We start from the raw sequence: 18,380 nt of genomic DNA on the forward strand, positions 1-18,380 counted from the left end.
AGAGGATTTTTGCACATCCATGTTTTTCTTGTGCTACAAAAATTGTTTGAAGTAAATGAAAAGGTGACATTTCCAGACTAACCACTATGTTGGATTTATTTTATAATAACAAAACCTGATTAACGCATTGATCAATGTGTAATAAAGGAAGAGCAAAGGATCCTCTTCTTCTGTTGTGTTAAATAAAGTGCTGCTTAAGCTGAAGTTTAAATGTTTGTTCTTGTAAAAAGTCCATGTTGAGCTTCTTCGAGCAAAAACCAAGTGATTCATTGTTGATTTTAAATGTTGTTTAGGGAATCCAACTTCTTGACACTTGTGTTTAGATTTAATCCCAAACTGGGTGGAAAATTTCCATTACACTATGTGCTATAAATTACATCTACGGTGGCTTAAAAATCACATTTTTGCCCAATTGGTTTATTGCTCTCCTTGTTTTGTTAGTCATTTCTTTAAATTAACCCACTAGTTGACCTATTAACTCAACTGTTTTTTTGTATACAAAATAAAATATTTATAAAACAGGTGCTTGTGACCAAAAGAGCACAACAGGAGGCCAAAACCGTTGTATGATTGTATGAAACAATGAGCATATGGCATCAAAGGCCTTGTGGAGAAACATTTGTCGTCTCAGGCTTCACATCTTTTGTCCTTAGATGGCAAAATTCAAAACTCTACGACCAATAAAAGCCGTTATATATGTGCGCTCCATCAGACAAAAAGGAGACGTGTTTCTGACCCGACCTGACCCTCTGGGCGGCGCTGCTGCAGCTCTGCCTCCTTTCCTCAGCGACAGAAGTGACTTTAAACACTAGAGGGCAGCCAGAACTCATCTATGAGCCGAGGAGATCCAGCCTGCATCAGCTTCCAAGACTGTCTGTCCCCTGCAGCTCTACATTCAAACCGAATTACACTGTGAAATAGGATTACGTGTCAAGCAATGCAATGATTGAGCACGATTGTTGTGCTTTGGCAGGAGAGCAGAATAAAAAGGAAATACACAAACAAACATTTCCTATTTGTCATGCCGATGTGAGTCGCTTGTGAAACAACATTAAGATAAGTCGTTCCCGGGTGTCAAATGATGGGTATCTTAGCATCGATGCTGCTTTTTTTTATCCTCGAAGTGAGTAAAAAATAGCAGCCGCTTGTCTGACTTTTCCCCAGAGAGAATACAGACTGAGTTATAGTCCAATAATTATGTGCAGGAGTGAAAGTGTGTGTATAAATGAACGTGCTTTGGTTTAAAAGGAGTTTTATTGTGGTTGCTGTTTCTTCAGATTGTGGATTTGGGAACGGATTTCCCTTTATGGGATACTTTTTCCTCTCCCAAAGAGCTCCTCAATACCTACGGTGACTGAAGAGGATAGTCTGAGTTATACAGAGGCACGTTTAGCATTTGAAAACTCAGATAAAAAAAAAGACGATGAGGAGGAGATTGTGCAACCTTCCGCGTCCCACCTTTCATCAACCTGTCCTGCATCAGAATGAGCAGTGAACATGCATTTTTTGGTAGATAACGTGGAAACAAACTTCCTCTGCTTTAACTTTTTGATGTTTTGGTTGCTCTGGATTTACAGGGCCTCCTTCACATTTGTGACCCCTCACCCTTAGAGGTCAGATCTCTCAGTATGAGGACACTGGAGCCAATTAACCCCTGATCTGAGGTCTTTGAACCCAGCACTACAAACTGATAGCATGGAATTAACAGGTGCAGACAGTTTAAACAGGTTGAGACTGGGATCTTTTTGGGCGCAGTCTGTCTGATATTAAAAAACACTGCAGCAACAGATGAGTGCGGATACAAAGAGAGGGAGGACAAAGTGAGTAAAAACTCATCTATGAGTCTAATTAAGCAGAAATGGAACCATTGGGAGCCAGGCAACCTGCATAGTGATATCTTGCATTTCAGTTCATTAACCTATCCCTAATGAACTGTGTGTTATTGAAGAAAGTCTTTATTAATCACACCTCACTGAGGTGACGGTCAGCGGTTCATCTGAGCTCACTGTGTTCATCAATACTCCTCAGCAGAACTCCGGATCAATGTTCTGCTCTGAAAGGAGGACAAACAGTCCGGTTCTAAGGCGGAGAAAGTGATAGTGTGTGTCTGACAACTGACTTTGAAGTGAATCTTTGAAGCTGCAAACATATTCAGCTGCCAAAACAGATTTTTTTAATTAAATAAATTAATTCTGAAAACATATCATCCATCCTTTTTCTTTACTCGCTTCTTCCTTTCCAGGTCATGGGGGAGCCTATCTCCATCGGTCACTGTGCCAGAGGCGGGGGACACCCTGGACAGGACGCAAGTTCATCACAGGACCTCATGGAGACAAACCTGACAGACAACCATTCACGCTGTCACTCACACCTAGAGACAATTTATAGCTACCAATAAACCCAACATGCATGTTTTTGGTCTGTGGGAGGAAACCCACACATGTAAACTTCACACAGAAAGACAGGGAGGCAAACCTATGACTAACTCGTTGTGAGGTGACAGCGCTAACCACTGCACCACTGTGCCGCCTGAAAACAAAGCACTGGGTGAGAAATAAAGAGAGTTCAACTACTGAGAAAATTTATGAAACAATTTGAAAATAAGAATCAGGAGTGCTGCCAGTTTTTAAATGTAGATATTAATTTTATTGTTTTCTTGTTTGTTGGGTTATTTGAGTGAATCTGAAAGTAAATATGAAGGAGATGAAGAGAAATGCCGGATAGATGGGGAGTGATTGGAACCAGGGAGGGAGTGAGAGAGAGAAAAGAGATTCGATAAAGAGGGGGGATATACACAAACACTTCCACACATGCAGGGAGAGAGGGAGAAAAGAAACTGTTCAAACGTCTGGCAGCTCCTTCCAGCCTCAGCATCGCTCAGTTTCTGCGGGAGGCTGCAGCTCACACCCCTCCTGGATCTCCAGATGAGATCAACGCGCTTCCCAGTCAAGTCATCTTAATCTGAACTGGGATAACTTCTTCTTGTTTTTTCAATGGATGATAAGAGCCGCGTGTAAATGGATTTCTCACTGTAATTTGAGCCCAACACTGGATTGGTGGGAAAGAACAGACAGAACAGAGGCGCTCCAAGTGGTTTCCAGAGGTTTTGTTTGTTTGTTTGTTTGTTGGTAGGAGCAGCACTTCAGCCTGCCTCGGATATGGGACCGCGCGTCAGCCGAGAGGGATCCGGCGCCGCAGGAAGAGCATCTTCCTGAAGGAGGGGAAAGCCCGCCCTTGGGGAGTTTTTAATTTTTATTCTTCCAATTTAATTTTATTTTTTTTTCCACTGGGAAGGGGGAAGCTGTGAGTGTTCCGCGCCGGAATGATGCGTCCCAACCGCGGCTTCATCCTGCTCCTCCTCAACGGAACCGCTTGTTTGGTAAGAAGGAGGGGGGTGTGGGGGGGAATTCACACATCTTACTCTGAATTAGTTAATTGACTCTGGTCTCTCCTTGAGCCACCTTCACGAGGTGCCGTAATGTCTCATTTACAAGCGTAAACTTCCAAACTCGCACACAGAGGTGGACAATATGTGCGTAAAGACCTGAGCGGACACCTGACAGGTCATCCGTGGCCCCGCTGCAAAAGGTGCAGAGGCTCTGCTCACTGCAAACATTTATGTCTGTGCAAATTTTCCCAAGAAAATAGCTCAGACTTTGTCTCCTGGCTCAGGTTTGTTGAGGACACTGACTCTTCCCAGGAGACAGGAGACGCGTGCCGCGCGCGCCCTTCCATTAGCGCACGTCTGTTCGAGGGTTACGCTCACTTTTCTTCTTTTCCTTTTTTGCTTTGTAACTCTGGTTTTTCCATCTGACCTCCTCTCTACATTGTTTAAAGACATACAGAGTGTGAACGCCTCTAAGAATCTATGAGGATCATTTAATGATTGTACGAAAACTGTAAAGGAAGCAGAAATTGTTGAAGAAACTTTAATTCTAAAAATAAGATTGTTGCCATTTTACTTTAAGGCAAACACTTAAAACACTTGTCTTCACACAGCCTATGTTAGCCTACCAAACTGCCAACAAACTTCTCAGAAGAGAGAATATTTTTCTTGACTTTTTAATTTAAAAGAACGAGCAGAAACATTATTCTTCAACTGAAATACAGTGGTTTAGAAAAGAAATCACATTGAATATAAATGACAACTTTCCAGTGTTAAAGATCTGCAGAAAGATGAACTTTAAACTTTATATGTAGTCCTAATAAATAGTCCCAGCATTGCATAATGTGCAATCAAATTTAGATCACCCAGTCCTTTTTCATCACTCAGACGCCTTTAATGAGAAGTCAGCTCATGATTCACATGAGAAAACTTGAAAACATCTTTCTGATCGGAAAACCCCTGGGCTGAGTGGAGCTGCAGCCATCACAGAGCTCAGGGAATGAGCAAAAATCGAGACAAACACAAAAGACACACCAGAGCTACTGAAGTGCGTTTGAGGAGCTGTTTAATGTACCTTTTTAGTTCCAGCATCCCTTCACAGGTGACCTTGTGAGTCTCATATTAAAGTATTATTCTGAAGCTCAGAGTGGAGTAATTGCTCTTTTGGTGATGTGAGGGAAAACAGACAGCAGTTGTAAATGAAGACATGCGGATATAATTGGCTGAAATGCAGCTCTTTCCGTTCCCTTTGAAAGGAACGACCACACATTGCCTCAAAATATGCAGAACATTCGCCTTTTCAGTTGTCATATAACCAGATACCAGAGAGGGGATAATAGGCTTAAAGCACTTGTTGGATTGGTTCTGGGATTTTTTTTTCTTTGACTGCAGGGCTACACTGTAACCCAGAAGGTCTGTGTCTAATGATAGTGAAATTAATTGTGGTCTTTTTTCCCCCTTCTTCTCACCAGACCATACATCTGTAAGAGAACATGACATCCCTCAGCAGGAGATCTTTGGTAATTCATTAACTCTGTGACAGATAAATTAGGGTACAATTAATAAATTAACTAACTTTTTATAATGCAACAGAGCAGCAATTAATAACCATATAAGCCCACTCTGTATTATAAATTTAATTTAGATTTTGGTTCTGGAGTAATAGCCTTACAGTTCTCAGACAGGGTTAGGTCTCGAGGGATCTTTTGCAAACGATGACTATTAATACAAGGTGCCACTTTGGTTGTTGTTTATGTGATTAATAGAGTGTTTCAAATGCTAATTCTCAAGTGAAGGGTTATAAATAATCTAAACCATCTCAGTTGTATAATTGACTGCATGAGAAATTGTTTATTTTTGGCCTCAGTTTGTGTTATTTTTCATCAACAAAGCTCAGTAAGATATAAAAACCATAATGGATGATACTATAAAGCAAGGTTTTTTCTTATACTTAGAATTAACAGTCATTAAGATAAAAAAAAGGCTCAGGATAGTTTCTTTTTTTAATTAAAATCCTGTCCTTTTTTCTGACTGTTTATCATATAAGATTTCAATTTGACACAATAATTTTGCAGTTTATGTTGAAAAGATAAACCAACAGCATCACGATTTCTGTCAGGTGTCTGAAATCAACAAAAAGCCATTTGTGTTCTCAGTCAACTTACTTAACCTATCAGTAACTAATTATTTATTGTTTCAGCTCTATAATGAAAACAGAAGTCTTTGCAACAGAGAAACTCTGGTGCAAACATGAAGGAAAAGAAAAGCAGTCAGAAGTGTCCATCCATCCATCCATCCATTTTATTTATCCGCTTTTTTCTTTCCGGGTTTCAGGGGAACTGGTGCCTATCTCCAGCAGTCATTGTGCAAGAAGTAAGAAGTGTGAGGGGGTGAAAAATAAATATGTAAAAGATCTACCAAAAGGATTCATAGACCTCATCTTTTATGCATAAAACCTCCATAAACACCCACATCCAGACATAACAGCTTATTTATCTACAACTGCAACACTTTACATGACACATTAGTGACATTCTGCATTAGCAGAGCGACGCGTGACATCTGGGCGGGGTGGGGTTAATTAGACGGTCCTCTTTTCTAACAATATGAGTAACTACCAATAGAGGAATGAAGTGCACTCAAACAGAGCATTGAACTCAACTGTTCCACTGGACCGTTTCTCACCGCAATTATTTCAAGAACACTCCACTTTTCCCTGAAATTCAGTTTTTACTTTTATTCAATATGCAGCTTAAATGATATTACATGTAAAATATGAACATGGGAGTAATTATATGACAAAAAGAGACAACATTTATATATTAAAGATGGCTGTAGATGAAGGGCCTCGGCTCTGGTGCTCTTCCTCAGCAGAATGTTCTGGAGAGGAGCTTCAGGTAGCCTCTCCGTGGCCAAAAGAGACAGAGCTGCTTTATTCTCCGCCTGATTGCTTTCTGAACAAATGCACACAGGGCCATCATGCTTGAGAACTAAATTTGAAGCCCTGTAGCTGTTCGGTGACTGTCACTGTGCGCAGATTCAATTTCTGCGAAAACACTCGCACACAATCAAAAGGTCTAAATGCCACATCTCTGTGTGCACGGAAATCATTTGTTATGCATGTAAAACATAAGAAGCCTAAAATAACTAGAGAAAATTAATTTTTTGGGTGAAAATGCTGTATGAGTTTGTGGAAATTTGCTGAAAAAGCTGAAACTGAGCTGAAAGATAAAAGTAGCAAAACACTGACTCAAAGCTAGAAGTGAGCTGAACGTTTTGATATATGAACAGTTAGAACAAATACAACAAAGATATAGAGGTAGATTGCTAAAAAAACGTCCAGAAAAATTAGAAACAGGAAAACAATGATTGCTGAATTCACACGATTACACTGGGAAATAATCTATTGCTGCAACATTTTCCCTTCACCTCCATTTTACTTTTCCTCTTAGAAGAACAGACTTATTTAACTCAGTGCATCAACTGAAACAAACGATGTTCAAGCATTTAAAGCTTCAGAGACAGAATACCTTCTATAAGAGTAAAGGGGCCGTGTGCTGCTGAGTGCATATTCGAAGCAAAGCGTCACAAAAACTGAAATGCATCAGGCTGTTTGAAGTTCCCCTGGAATGCCATAAGACAGCTTGGTGCAACGACACTCAAACGTGAAGGTTTGTGTGTCACGTTAAAAAGCAGAAGTTGTGTGACGGTGATTCTGACCACATCTGACTCGCGTCTCTGTTTTGAGCTGTCACAAACCCTCAGATTCATGTTTCTTATATACCTGTCCTCCTCACAGGGTCATCCACCCTGTCCGTCCGGATTCATCCCAAACTATGCAGAAATAGTCCCTCAATTCTGAAGACAATACAAGAAAACAGACCGAGTCTAAATTTGGTAATATTGCATAAAAGTCAGAAACCCCTGCTCTGTCCCTCCCTGCCATAATTCTTACAATGTGCTTGTCAGAACTCATGAACTTTCATTCTCCACTTTATGTCCCTCACATATGCTCCAAAGACAAAAGTCATTCATAATTGTCACATTTCTGTCTGTAGATTCTGGAAATGTTTCCTCAGTGGAAGTTTACTGAAGCCTGCACCGCTCAGTGGGGTTACTGGACTGGTTGTTATTTGCAGATTTAACACAGGATCTTAAAATAAATTTCTAGAATTAATTAAAATATTTATTATGATGAGTGAACTTATTTTACTTCACGTCATTTACTTGTTTCTAGTTTTACCTTCAGCTTTTTCTTTTATATACAAACTCCAAATTTAAAGTTGAAAATTGTGTTCAGAGCATTTCTGATAAATTACATAAACCTTTAATTTCACTTGCAGTAAAAATGCATTTATAGTAGAGAAGAAATTGTAACTTTTGGTTATTATCCCTCAATCCTTTTTTTATTATCATAGCAAAGGGGATTTTTTTGACTCTGCCAGTTTTCTTTCTGCTTAATTTCATGCAAACAATGAAACCAAACTTTAGGCACTCACAAAAGCAATATCTAAACATGAGGAAGCATCAGATGAGCAGGACTCTGTGGGGGTGAAACAGCTTAAATGATGTGCAAACACAGCATGAATGACCCCCAAAGGAGCATCTCACCCTCTCAGACCACCCTGCTCGTCCTAACCTCAGATTTAAAGCAGCTCAGACAGAAAGAACACACTTCCTTAAACACTGACAGCCCTTCATTGTGAAGCGGAGCTGTCCTGAGACAGGAAACGCTGAATCAAAACCAGAACAATTTATTGTGGCATCGCTCCCTGAGAGACAAAACGCTGGAAGAATATCTGTAGGTTGGTTCAGGAAGGGTGGGTTACAGCACGCAGCTTGGAGAAAAACCACTCACAGTCTCCGGTAAAATGAGTGGGCGTAACTCCCGGGAGATGTAGATAAAGATGCGCTTGACTTTCACCCGGAGATGAATAAGTAAGAATGGGAAAATCCTCATTTTAATTTCACACAGCTTCAGCTGACAGTAGCGCACGTTGTTTAAATGTAGGGTAAGAATTCAATCAGTTGGGGGAAAAAAGTCAACATTGGATGAACTTCTCATTGTTTCAACATCAGTTGGCATCTCAGCGATATTAGAAACGGCTGTTTGGGACCAGGGGATGTGAGTTTATTGGAAGGAGGGAACACCAGGCTGTCAGTGGAAGGCAGGGAGGAGAGACTCTGAGCCTCCTGCTGACCTCATCATGGTGTGACGACAAACCGCTTGATCTCCCCACCGAAAAAAGAAAACAAAACAGTGAGCGAGAGTCCGTTTATTGTCTCAGATCCCTGACAATCCGTAAACAGTCGTTTCTGCATGAACGAGCATCAGTTCACCAGCATGCTGTCCGGTGATGGTACACTGATTCTCAGGTCAGAGGGATGCACATGCTGAGGAGATCTGCAGGACTTTCAGATTAAAGCTGCTCACCGCAACGTCATGAAGACTGGTCAAAAAGATTAAATAAATAAACAAAGCAAGAAACAAAATAAGTAGTTTCTCATATTGTCAGGTTTTGTTTTGGTAGTATTTCTTTTTGTATTTAGTGTTTTGTTTCTGGTTTCTTTTGGGTTTTTTGCTGCCACACCAGCCTTTCGTTTTTGTGTTTTGTTATTTTAAAATAAATTTTCAGTTTTGAAATGAGTCTGCACTCAGGGTTCGCCTCCTTCTCCACGCCTCATGACACATGGAGATAGTTATGTGTTCTTAAATTGACAATTTGTCTGCAAAAAGTGTGACTGGATGCCAACTACCACGTGTGTTTGTTGACCTGTGAAAACAGCCGAAGTGACTGAAAACAGGTCAACAATGGCAGCGGCCAATTAAAGAGCCGTTTGGAATAAAGAGCTCAGACAATTTTAATGTGTCGTGTGTATTTACGCTCAGATTTTGGGTAAAGTATGCAGATAAAAGTTTCTATGTTTACATCGAGTGCGTACGTGCATTTCAGAATTGCATATTTATATATCTACTGGAGTAAACTCTTTCAAACTGCACCATTTGATATACGTCAGGGTAACCTGCTTTATGTTTGATTTCATAGTTTGCAATGAGTAGCTTTAAAGTCGTGGATGAGAAAATTTGGGCTTTTCTTAATCTGAGTGCATTGATTTGTGCTGCTGTAGAGTATAGTTCAGTAATTATCTTGTAATGGACCGCACCGCACCAAAAAACATCAGTTTAAAACCTACAGTGATTCTGTTGTTTTTACAGAAGTTTCTTTTCTGTTTCTATTTACCAAAGATTTGTGGTTTTAAAGTAAAGAACAGACTTTGGTTCTTTCAGAAATACAACGATCTCACAGCAGCGTTGGTTTGGGAAAATGGAGCTTTTGATTTATCTCTCGTCACTTAAGAAAGGAGCATTAATACTTTTGCTCGCGTCTGTGTCTGAATGTGTTTGTTTGTCTGTACCATTAGCAAAATATCTCATAAATCTCTGGATGGATATTAATGAAACTTTTAGAAAATAATCACCGGGTTGACATCTACAACTGATTCATTTTTGGAGCCGACTCCATTCAAAATGGCCATCACAGCAAAGCAATTTTAGTAAACACATAAATGATTTGAACTCAATCACTTTACAGATGTTGAGCTAAAATTTGATGTGGTAGTCGTTAAGACTGATCCCTAGCTTATACTCTAGGTTTAAATACAATACTATTAACCATTAGAGTCAACTGCGTCTGTTTGTTTGCAAATTATCTAACAAACCACTGCATGGATTTGAGTCAAACTTTCAGAATGTAATCCATGGACATCCTTCTAGAGCTGATTACCTTTTGGAATCAGTCTAATTTAGGATGGCCACCACAGCCAACTGATCTTAGAAAAACATAAAAACGGCTTTGGCTCAGCCAGTTTTACAGATATCAACCTAAATGTCAGTGTGGTATTAGCCCCAAAACATACTTTGAGGACAACAAACTGTGCAACATGTTTGCTCTGCAAAACATCTCAAGAACCACAAGACAAATGTGAACAAATCTTTTAGGAAGTAATCATTTACAGCTGATCAACTCTTGGAGTCAGCCCAATTCGAGACTGCCGCCACACCGGATTGACGTAAGCCACAAAAATGTTTTAAACTTAGTGAATTTTACAGATACAGAGCTAGATTTTGGTGTGGTAGTAGCTGAGGGTTATCCACAACACATAATTAGATATAACAGATTGTGTCATACCTCGCAGTATTGCATGTTATTTTCAAGGTTTGACCAAAATAGTTGTAATTCTGTCAATCTCAACATAAAATGACTTCAGTCTAAAACTCTAGCATGAAAAGCAGTGGGCATATGCATTACTTCATTACTTCATATGTTTGCTTCATATTTCCCATGAAATTCCTCCTTGTTATCAGCAGTAAAATATATTATTTGAAGAATAATGACATTTTCCATCTCTGCCAAGGGCCTTTATTCTAAGTGTGATTTAATAGAGGTCACTTAACATTATGATTACTGTTTTACAAAACAGTGCTTTTGTTTATCTGCTGACATTTCCAGATTGTTTAAAATGGATTCGACACAAACTGCATTGTTCACTTGTCAGTGAGTGGAAAACGCCGTTTGTGATCAGATTACTCTTCCCTGATCACATTTATTGGCTGAAAAACAAAAAAAAAGTCCAAAATCAGTAAAAAAAATGGCATAAACAGTTGGCACAAAAGACAAATCTGTGTGTCAAAGCTGGTTGTCATAAGGAAACAAATAATGTGGACAGTTTGTGGTTTTCTGCAGCTTGCAGTGCCAGACAGAGCTTCCTTTAAACAAGGAAACAAGAATCCTGACTGCTGGATATTTTATCTCCTGCCACCGAAGGCAAAGGTGGAGCGATAATTTTATTACATATTTGTTTTTGATTGTGTGTTTGTCTGTAATGTTAGACGGAGGTAAAATTTGGTGTGGCAGTAGCTGAGAGTCATTCACAACACATATCCTAAGATAATATTGGATGAGATTGCATGAAATTTTATTTTTGAGGTTTAACCAAAAGGGCAAGACGATGAATGGCAGCGGGTGATATGCATTCCTTCAAGCAATGCTAGGCCTTTAATTGTTTTAGTATTCCTTGAAGGTATTTTTATACATTTAACAGAAAAATTGGTGCATTAATTTAGATGAAAGCTCTTAATAAGAAAGCATTTACCTGAAGATTTTCATGCTCCAACCTGTTAAGTTCTTTCATCTTCTACCAGACTGGTGTTAGTGTTGCAGCGACCGCTTTAATCAACTGCGTTCCACCAGCATCTCCTCGCTCTCCTCTTCCTGGTAAAGAGCTGGGGCCAAAGAGTCCCCCGCTGCCACTCTCCATCCTCCTTGCGCTGCCAACTTGTCGATAAAATATAATGTAAAAATTTGATAGCCAATTCAGAGCCCGGCTTCACTCTGAACATACAAAATGAGCTGAGTTCTCCAGGGAAGCACACACAACTGAACCTGTTTGAGAAAGAGGCAGGTAAGAGGATGCAGAAAGACGGGACAGATTGGGAGAAAACGTTTAAAATAAAAAGATTCAGTGCGGCGAGTTTGTCACCTACTGCAGACCTTAAGCTCCTGTGACCCCCTAGGAGCTGGAGTAAATTATTCATTGAGAGTCAAACAGCTTGTTTCTTGTGAAATTACCTTTCTCTCTCTCTCACCTCTTCTTAGATCTGCGCCGGCCACACGAATAATTAGGGCACAGCCATTTTCAGACTTTAATCATGTAACAGAGAAATCTCCTGCAGTGAGCATATTACATTTGGAAAAAGGACAAAGAAAAAAAAAGGGTGGGGTGGGGTAAGCTTTGATGGACCTTCAAGAAATCTGACCTGCCTGCATCTTTAATTAAAAATTGACGTCATTTTAGAGATGGAGGTCTTAATTTTGCAGTCAGAGGAAAGTGAAGTGATTATTGAACTTGTCAGCTCTCCGGGTCAAGTTCACAATTTAGACACTGCAGGGTGGCTCAACAGACAGATGTTGTCTGATAAACCAGTCAACTTTGCTGTAAATCTTTCTCTCTAATAAGGGGATAAAACAAAACAAGTTAAAGAATCTTCATATTTCAGCTACAGATGTGGATAAATGTGTTTGTATCCTTCCACAGATGTTCAACAGGATTTAGATCAGGGCTCAGAACGCCACTTCAGAACGGTCCAGTGATTGGTTCTGACCCGTTCTGGGTGCTTTAAGTTGTGTGTTTTAGGTCATTATCCTGTGGGACCCATGAGCTGAGACAGAGCTTTCTGACTCTGAGCAGCACATCTGGCTCCAGGAAGCCTCGATAGTCTTGAGGTTTTGTTGGACCCTGAACAGAACCGAGCCTCCTCCATTCTTTTTGTCAAGGCTGATTTCATTTCATATGTTTAAAATAATTCTGTTTGAACCATGATTCAAAAGCAATGCTTAATTTTCAAAAGCTGATTTTATAAATATATATATATTATTAAATTGGTCAGTTTCAAGTAATTTCAGTGACCTTTGTGTGTTTTTCTTTCTGAAAGAGTGCAAGCAAGTTTATCCACGTTTGTAAAACCACAATTCATTCATGAAAGCTGCAACAAATTAGTTCCTTTCATTGATTATCCAAACCAGCAATAATTGATTGTTGGCAACTTGGTACTAATAAAGAAGCTTTTTACATTTTCACTTAATCTAAATTGTATTTAAAATGTCTAACAGCAGATACAGAGTTGATGTGAGGATTTACTTTTCTCTGAGCTTGGATTAGAAACATATCAAGCCCTCAGTGACTAAATGCTCCAGCTTTATCATCACCTTGTTCCTAGTTTGTTTGTCACATGCTGCTTGCTAGACAGGTGACTAATCTCTCTTACTCTTATTGAAAACAAAGTTAAGTGCAGGAAAACAATCATTTTATAGACCACAGTCAATACAGCTGAGAGGAACTGAACTTGCCTGTGATGACAAACACCATTTTTTATGTGAGTGTTGTTTCCTATAAAGGATGGTTTTATATATGCCAGAAAATAACACAGATTCTCAGTTGGAGGAGTTTTTAACACTTTGATCTGTCACCAGTCTGTTCCTTCTGAGAGCATCATGGCTCAGATTTTAGTTCCACCTCTGATCTTCAGCTGTACGGCAACAGTTTGAACCTGCCGTCACGAGGAAAGGAGTTAAAACTGTGCCTGTCACTACTCCAGACCTGTGCAGCAAGCGGGGCTTATGAGGCTTGCTCCCCTAACTGCACTTCCTGCTGGGAGAGAGGCCCGAGGCCCGTGTTCACTGAGCCTGAATGAGTCACAATTACCACAGCGACAGAACCCACAGCCACCTCCCATCCTCTCCAGCCATTTCACTGACTCACTTAGCACACATGACAAATGACAAAATCACCCTGAACCTCCGCCCCCTCACTGAAACCTGACTGCCCATCGCCCACACTTTGCCAACGGTACTTAAAGCCGGAATATAGCTTGCCAAGCGTCATGATACAAAACAAACTTATCACTCGAAAAGAAAAAAGAAAACTTGTTCTGGCTTTTCAAAGTGACATTACACCATATGGCTGGTTTCATTTGTCACTAAAGGATGACTTTTAGGACAGATCTAAAAGCAAGTGAGTGATATAAATACCAAAAGCAGATGGCATTAATGCTTGGCAATGTCGAGATATTCTAAAATATCAAGATATTCCAGCAAAGTGAAGAAGTGAATTAATATAAATAAACTCTAAGGTTATGCTTCACCATCTCAGTTTGCTTACGAAGCAAAAGTCCAAGTTGGAGGAGTGCTGATAGTTAGATACTACACCTCATATACTTCACCAGTTAAACGCAGAGGGAACAGAGTTGTTGCAGTATGCAGTTTTCCACAATGGGGGGGAACAGCAGAGCTTGTTAAACTATTCACCGAGGAAAATCCTTTATGTGCTGAAATCATACAACCCCAGTTCCAAAAAGTTGGGGCACTGTGTAAAATATAAATAAACAGAATGCCACCCCCACAAAACGTAGTAAACATAATATGTTAAAACCAAAAATGGCATTTATTTATTTTAATTTATTTATTTATTTAGGGGTGGGGTGGCGTTTCAGAGAGGTTGAATCTGTCAGAAGTAAAGATGAGGTTCACCAGTCTGTGAAAAACTACATTTAAAATGAGTGAAATAACTTCAGAATAATGTTTTTCAATTAAAAATCAAGAAGGCTTTGAATATCCCATCATCTACAGTTCATAATATCAAACGATTTTAGGAATCTGGAGTAATCTCTGAGGTCAAAGGTCAAGGTTGGATGTTGGTGATCTTCTGGTTCTGGTTCTGTTCTGCTCAGGAAAACTGTCTGTAAACACAGTTCAACCTGGAGAGACTCACGACAAACAGAAGCTGCAATTAAACGGTTTTATTTGACATGAATGACATGAGGTTTTTGGCGCTCGGACCTCGGCGGAAGACGCAGGCACCGACAATAGCAATGCGCTTCGAGGAGAAGCTCAGGTTGAGCATTAGAGGCGTCTTCCCCGGGCCGGACACTGGTGGTGGAGGTCGAAGAGGGGAAGAAAGCTTGAGGGAGCTGGGAAACTGGGGGTGGAGGTGGGTTGAAGTTCGGCCGGCGAATGGATGGGGCCATGATGGAAGTCCTTTTAAACGAAGGCTTGCTCGCTGATTGGATAAGCTGGAGGCGCGGTCTGATGCGTTCATAAATGCTGCTTAAAGCTCTATCAGGCAGAGAAGAAGCCAGATGTGAACACCATCCAGAAGCGCTGCCGTCTTCTCTGGACCAGATTAGTTGAAATTAGATTTTTTATTTTGGGAAACCACGGACACGACGTCCTTCATACTAAAGAGGAGAGGGACGATCCAGCCTGTTATCAGCGCACAGTTTAAAAGCTTGCCTGGCATTAGTGCCTCTGGCATGGGCAGCTTACACATCAGGAAAGGCTCCATCAATGCAGAAAAGTATATACAGGTTTTAGAACAACAGATGCTGCCATCCAGCAAATAAATCCAGCAAAGACAGGCCAGGACTCTACATCAGACCAGAACGGGACAACATTCCCCTCTAAAACCTCCAGCAGCTGCTCTCCTCAGGTCCTAGATGTTTACAGACTGTTGTTAAACCAGAGGAAATGCTGAACAGTGAGAAACATGCTTTTGAGATATGTAGCTGCTGCAAAATTCAAAATTACCATATTTCTTGCAGAAAACTAGTATAATTTCTCAGTTTAAACATTTGATATATTTACTGTGTTCCATTGTGAATACAATATGAGTTTATGAGATTTCCAAATCATTACATTTTGTTTTTATTCACTTTTTACACACCATCCCAACTTTTTTAGAGCTGGGGTTGTCCATTATACAGGACTGGTTGTTTAAAGCTTGTTCACAAACTGCAAATAAAAAATAAAATGCTGTCAAAGTGTTCATTTACCTGCAAAAACAATTGCTGTTTTGAGGCTGTGGTGAGCATTACTGCTGCAGCTCAGGCTTTTCTCACAACCATATTAGGCTCATTCTAACATTTGTCTTTTACAATGATGCTGTGTACTGAATCTGACACCTCCAGTGGTGCCAGACACTTAAATCTGCTGTTCAACTGTAGCACAACACTCACTTCATCTCTCCCTGTTCTGGCTCAGCCTCTTGGGCTCCATACTGAAGGCTGTGCAGCCGAGGGAGGGAGAGGCGATGCAATGGTTAGCATGTGAGCCATAACTAGAAGTACTGCGATGTGTTTTTGGTGCGTGGCGCCATCATTGTAACAGCTAAAGGATCTCAAAACTAAGAAATCAAACGTGGTGTGTTTTAACGACCCCAAGGGCTTTTTGTAGGATCCTGAAAAGGCTCCGAAAAACAATCTCCCTTGTTTTTTTCCCCACTGAAAAAAAATATATTTAAAAAATATGAGAATCAGTAAGTTTTTATCTCTGCTAAGTTGTTACCTCCGTGAAGGAGGTTATGCTTTCAGTAGTGTGTGTCCATCCGTCTATTAGCACAAAGAAAGTGATTACATTTTGGATCCTGCAGTTTTTAAATTAAGGTTTGAGATTGATTCTAGTTATGATTGTCGCAATAATGGTTTTGTGCTGTAATGTGAAATATTGTGTGTGTGAGTGTGTGTTAGTAAAATATCTCATGAACAGCTGAACAAATTTCAATGAAACTCTCAGAAAGTAAGCATCAGATGTGCATCTCTAAATGATTAGGTTTAGGCATCAACCCAATTAAAGATGGCCACCACAGCCTACTGATTAAAAAACATAAAAAAAGTTATTTCTCTGCCAGTTTTACAGATATAGAGCTGAGATTTGGTGTTACAGCAGCTGAGTATTTTCACTAACACATACTTCAAGAGCAACACATTGGCCTTAATTTTTTAGAGTCAACTCTGTTTGTTAGCTAAATATGTCCTGAACCAGTGAACAGATTTCAATGAAACTCTCAGAAAACATTTATTGAATAATTTGTGGAATCAACCCAGTTTAAGATGGTCACCATAGCTATTTAACCTTGGCAAATACAAAAAGGTCATAGCTCAATGACGCAGGGTAGCAGAGAGAGACAGTCGAAACAAACACTCGACATAAAATGATCTTAGACTAAAACTCTTGCATGAAAGGCAAGGAATGCTAGGCCTTTAAAGCATTCTTTTTTATATATAAAGTGTGTATATCTCAAAAAAGTCATCAAAACTTTGATTGAAGATAAAGGAGTCTTCGTCTGGGCTCCCGTCGGCCCTCTGTGGGGAAGCTAAAAAAATCTGAGCAGCAGTTTAGCATCGCGGCACACAAGAAACCAGAGCAGAGGGTGTCTGGATTGTAACACCCTCATGGGAATAAAGCCAGATTAAAGGCAGAGTAAAGTCCAAACATCAGACCACAACAGCATCAGTGGGAATCCTGTTTATGACACTTGAAATGCGATGCACATAGTTATAAAAAGGAAATACATGGTTTTAGAAAGACAGAAAATCAATACTGCCGACTGCAGTGCAAGTTAACAAATGTGAGGGAACTGAAAAAAAAGAAAAAACCTGCATAAAGTGGAATAAAAATGAGTCAGACATAATAATCCTGACTAAGCCTGTGTAAGGAAGCTCTGGCAGTCAAGACAGTAGCTGGATCAGAGCACAGACAGTGATGCATGCATAATGCATCACTGTAAAATCTGCTTAAGCACAGAACGCACAAATATGGAGCAATCATATTTGCATCACTTTTTGTTTGCAATAAAAAATAAAAAAACAACCTGAATGTGTATTTTTCTCCTTTGCCAAATTCAAAGGCTCAAACGCTGCTGAATATTTCCATGGGACATTACACAGAAGATACCTGTTAATAGATCATTACCACTGAATAATTATCCATTACTTAGCTTTTGCATTCACACGCTCCTCACACAGCTAATGCTGAGCACAGCAGCACTATTTTATCTCCCTCCGTCCTCCTCCCCTCCCCCAAGCTGATGTTAACATCTGACAGCTTACTGTGTGTGTGCCGATACAGTTTTTTTTCCTTAATTAGAACACTGGAAGTCCTAATTGGACATTACACTTTATTCTTGGGCTCTCCTGCTGGCCCACCTCCCCTTCTTCAAACGCTTTGATCCTCTGATGAAATTTTCCGAGGCAATAACCGTTTTCTCCGCACGCCGATCGCAGTGCTTAGGAAGCAAAAAGCTCACTTTAAAACAGGAAATGCAGCAGAGTGTACTTTATGTTTGGAATATTTTAGAAAATATCCATCGCCCACTACTGAAGGCAGAGCTATGTTGGTTTTATACTCGTCTGTGTGTGTTCAGTTGTCTGGAACGTTAGCGAAATATCTCTGTCTCTGTCTGACCCCCTGCAGCTTTATGTGCCATCCAGATCCCTTAGACCTGGAGGACAGAATGATCATTTGCTTTTACTTGTCCTGAGGTCCAGGTTGGTCTACAGGGGTGATCAGGCCTTTAGTTGTCCTGAGGTACAGGCTGGTCCACAGAGGTGATCAGGCCTTTAGTCTTCCTGAGGTCCAGGCTGGTCCACAGAGGTGATCAG

At 40.2% G+C, this 18,380-nt stretch overlaps 1 protein-coding gene across 1 annotated transcript in view; it reads left to right on the plus strand.

Annotated features, from left to right (window-relative positions):
- Window positions 1-1,905: 1,905 nt before the first annotated feature.
- Window positions 1,906-18,380, plus strand: part of LOC108237804 (neurexophilin-1) — a 25,722-nt gene continuing 9,247 nt past the window's right edge. Inside the window, exon 1 of the mRNA XM_017419499.2 lies at window positions 1,906-3,379. Coding sequence (XP_017274988.1) covers window positions 3,323-3,379 — 57 coding nt within the window. The 5' untranslated portion in view covers window positions 1,906-3,322. The remainder of the gene's footprint in view (window positions 3,380-18,380) is intronic.

This window comes from Kryptolebias marmoratus, linkage group LG12 (genome assembly GCF_001649575.2).
Source record: "Kryptolebias marmoratus isolate JLee-2015 linkage group LG12, ASM164957v2, whole genome shotgun sequence".
Lineage (NCBI taxonomy): Eukaryota > Metazoa > Chordata > Actinopteri > Cyprinodontiformes > Rivulidae > Kryptolebias > Kryptolebias marmoratus.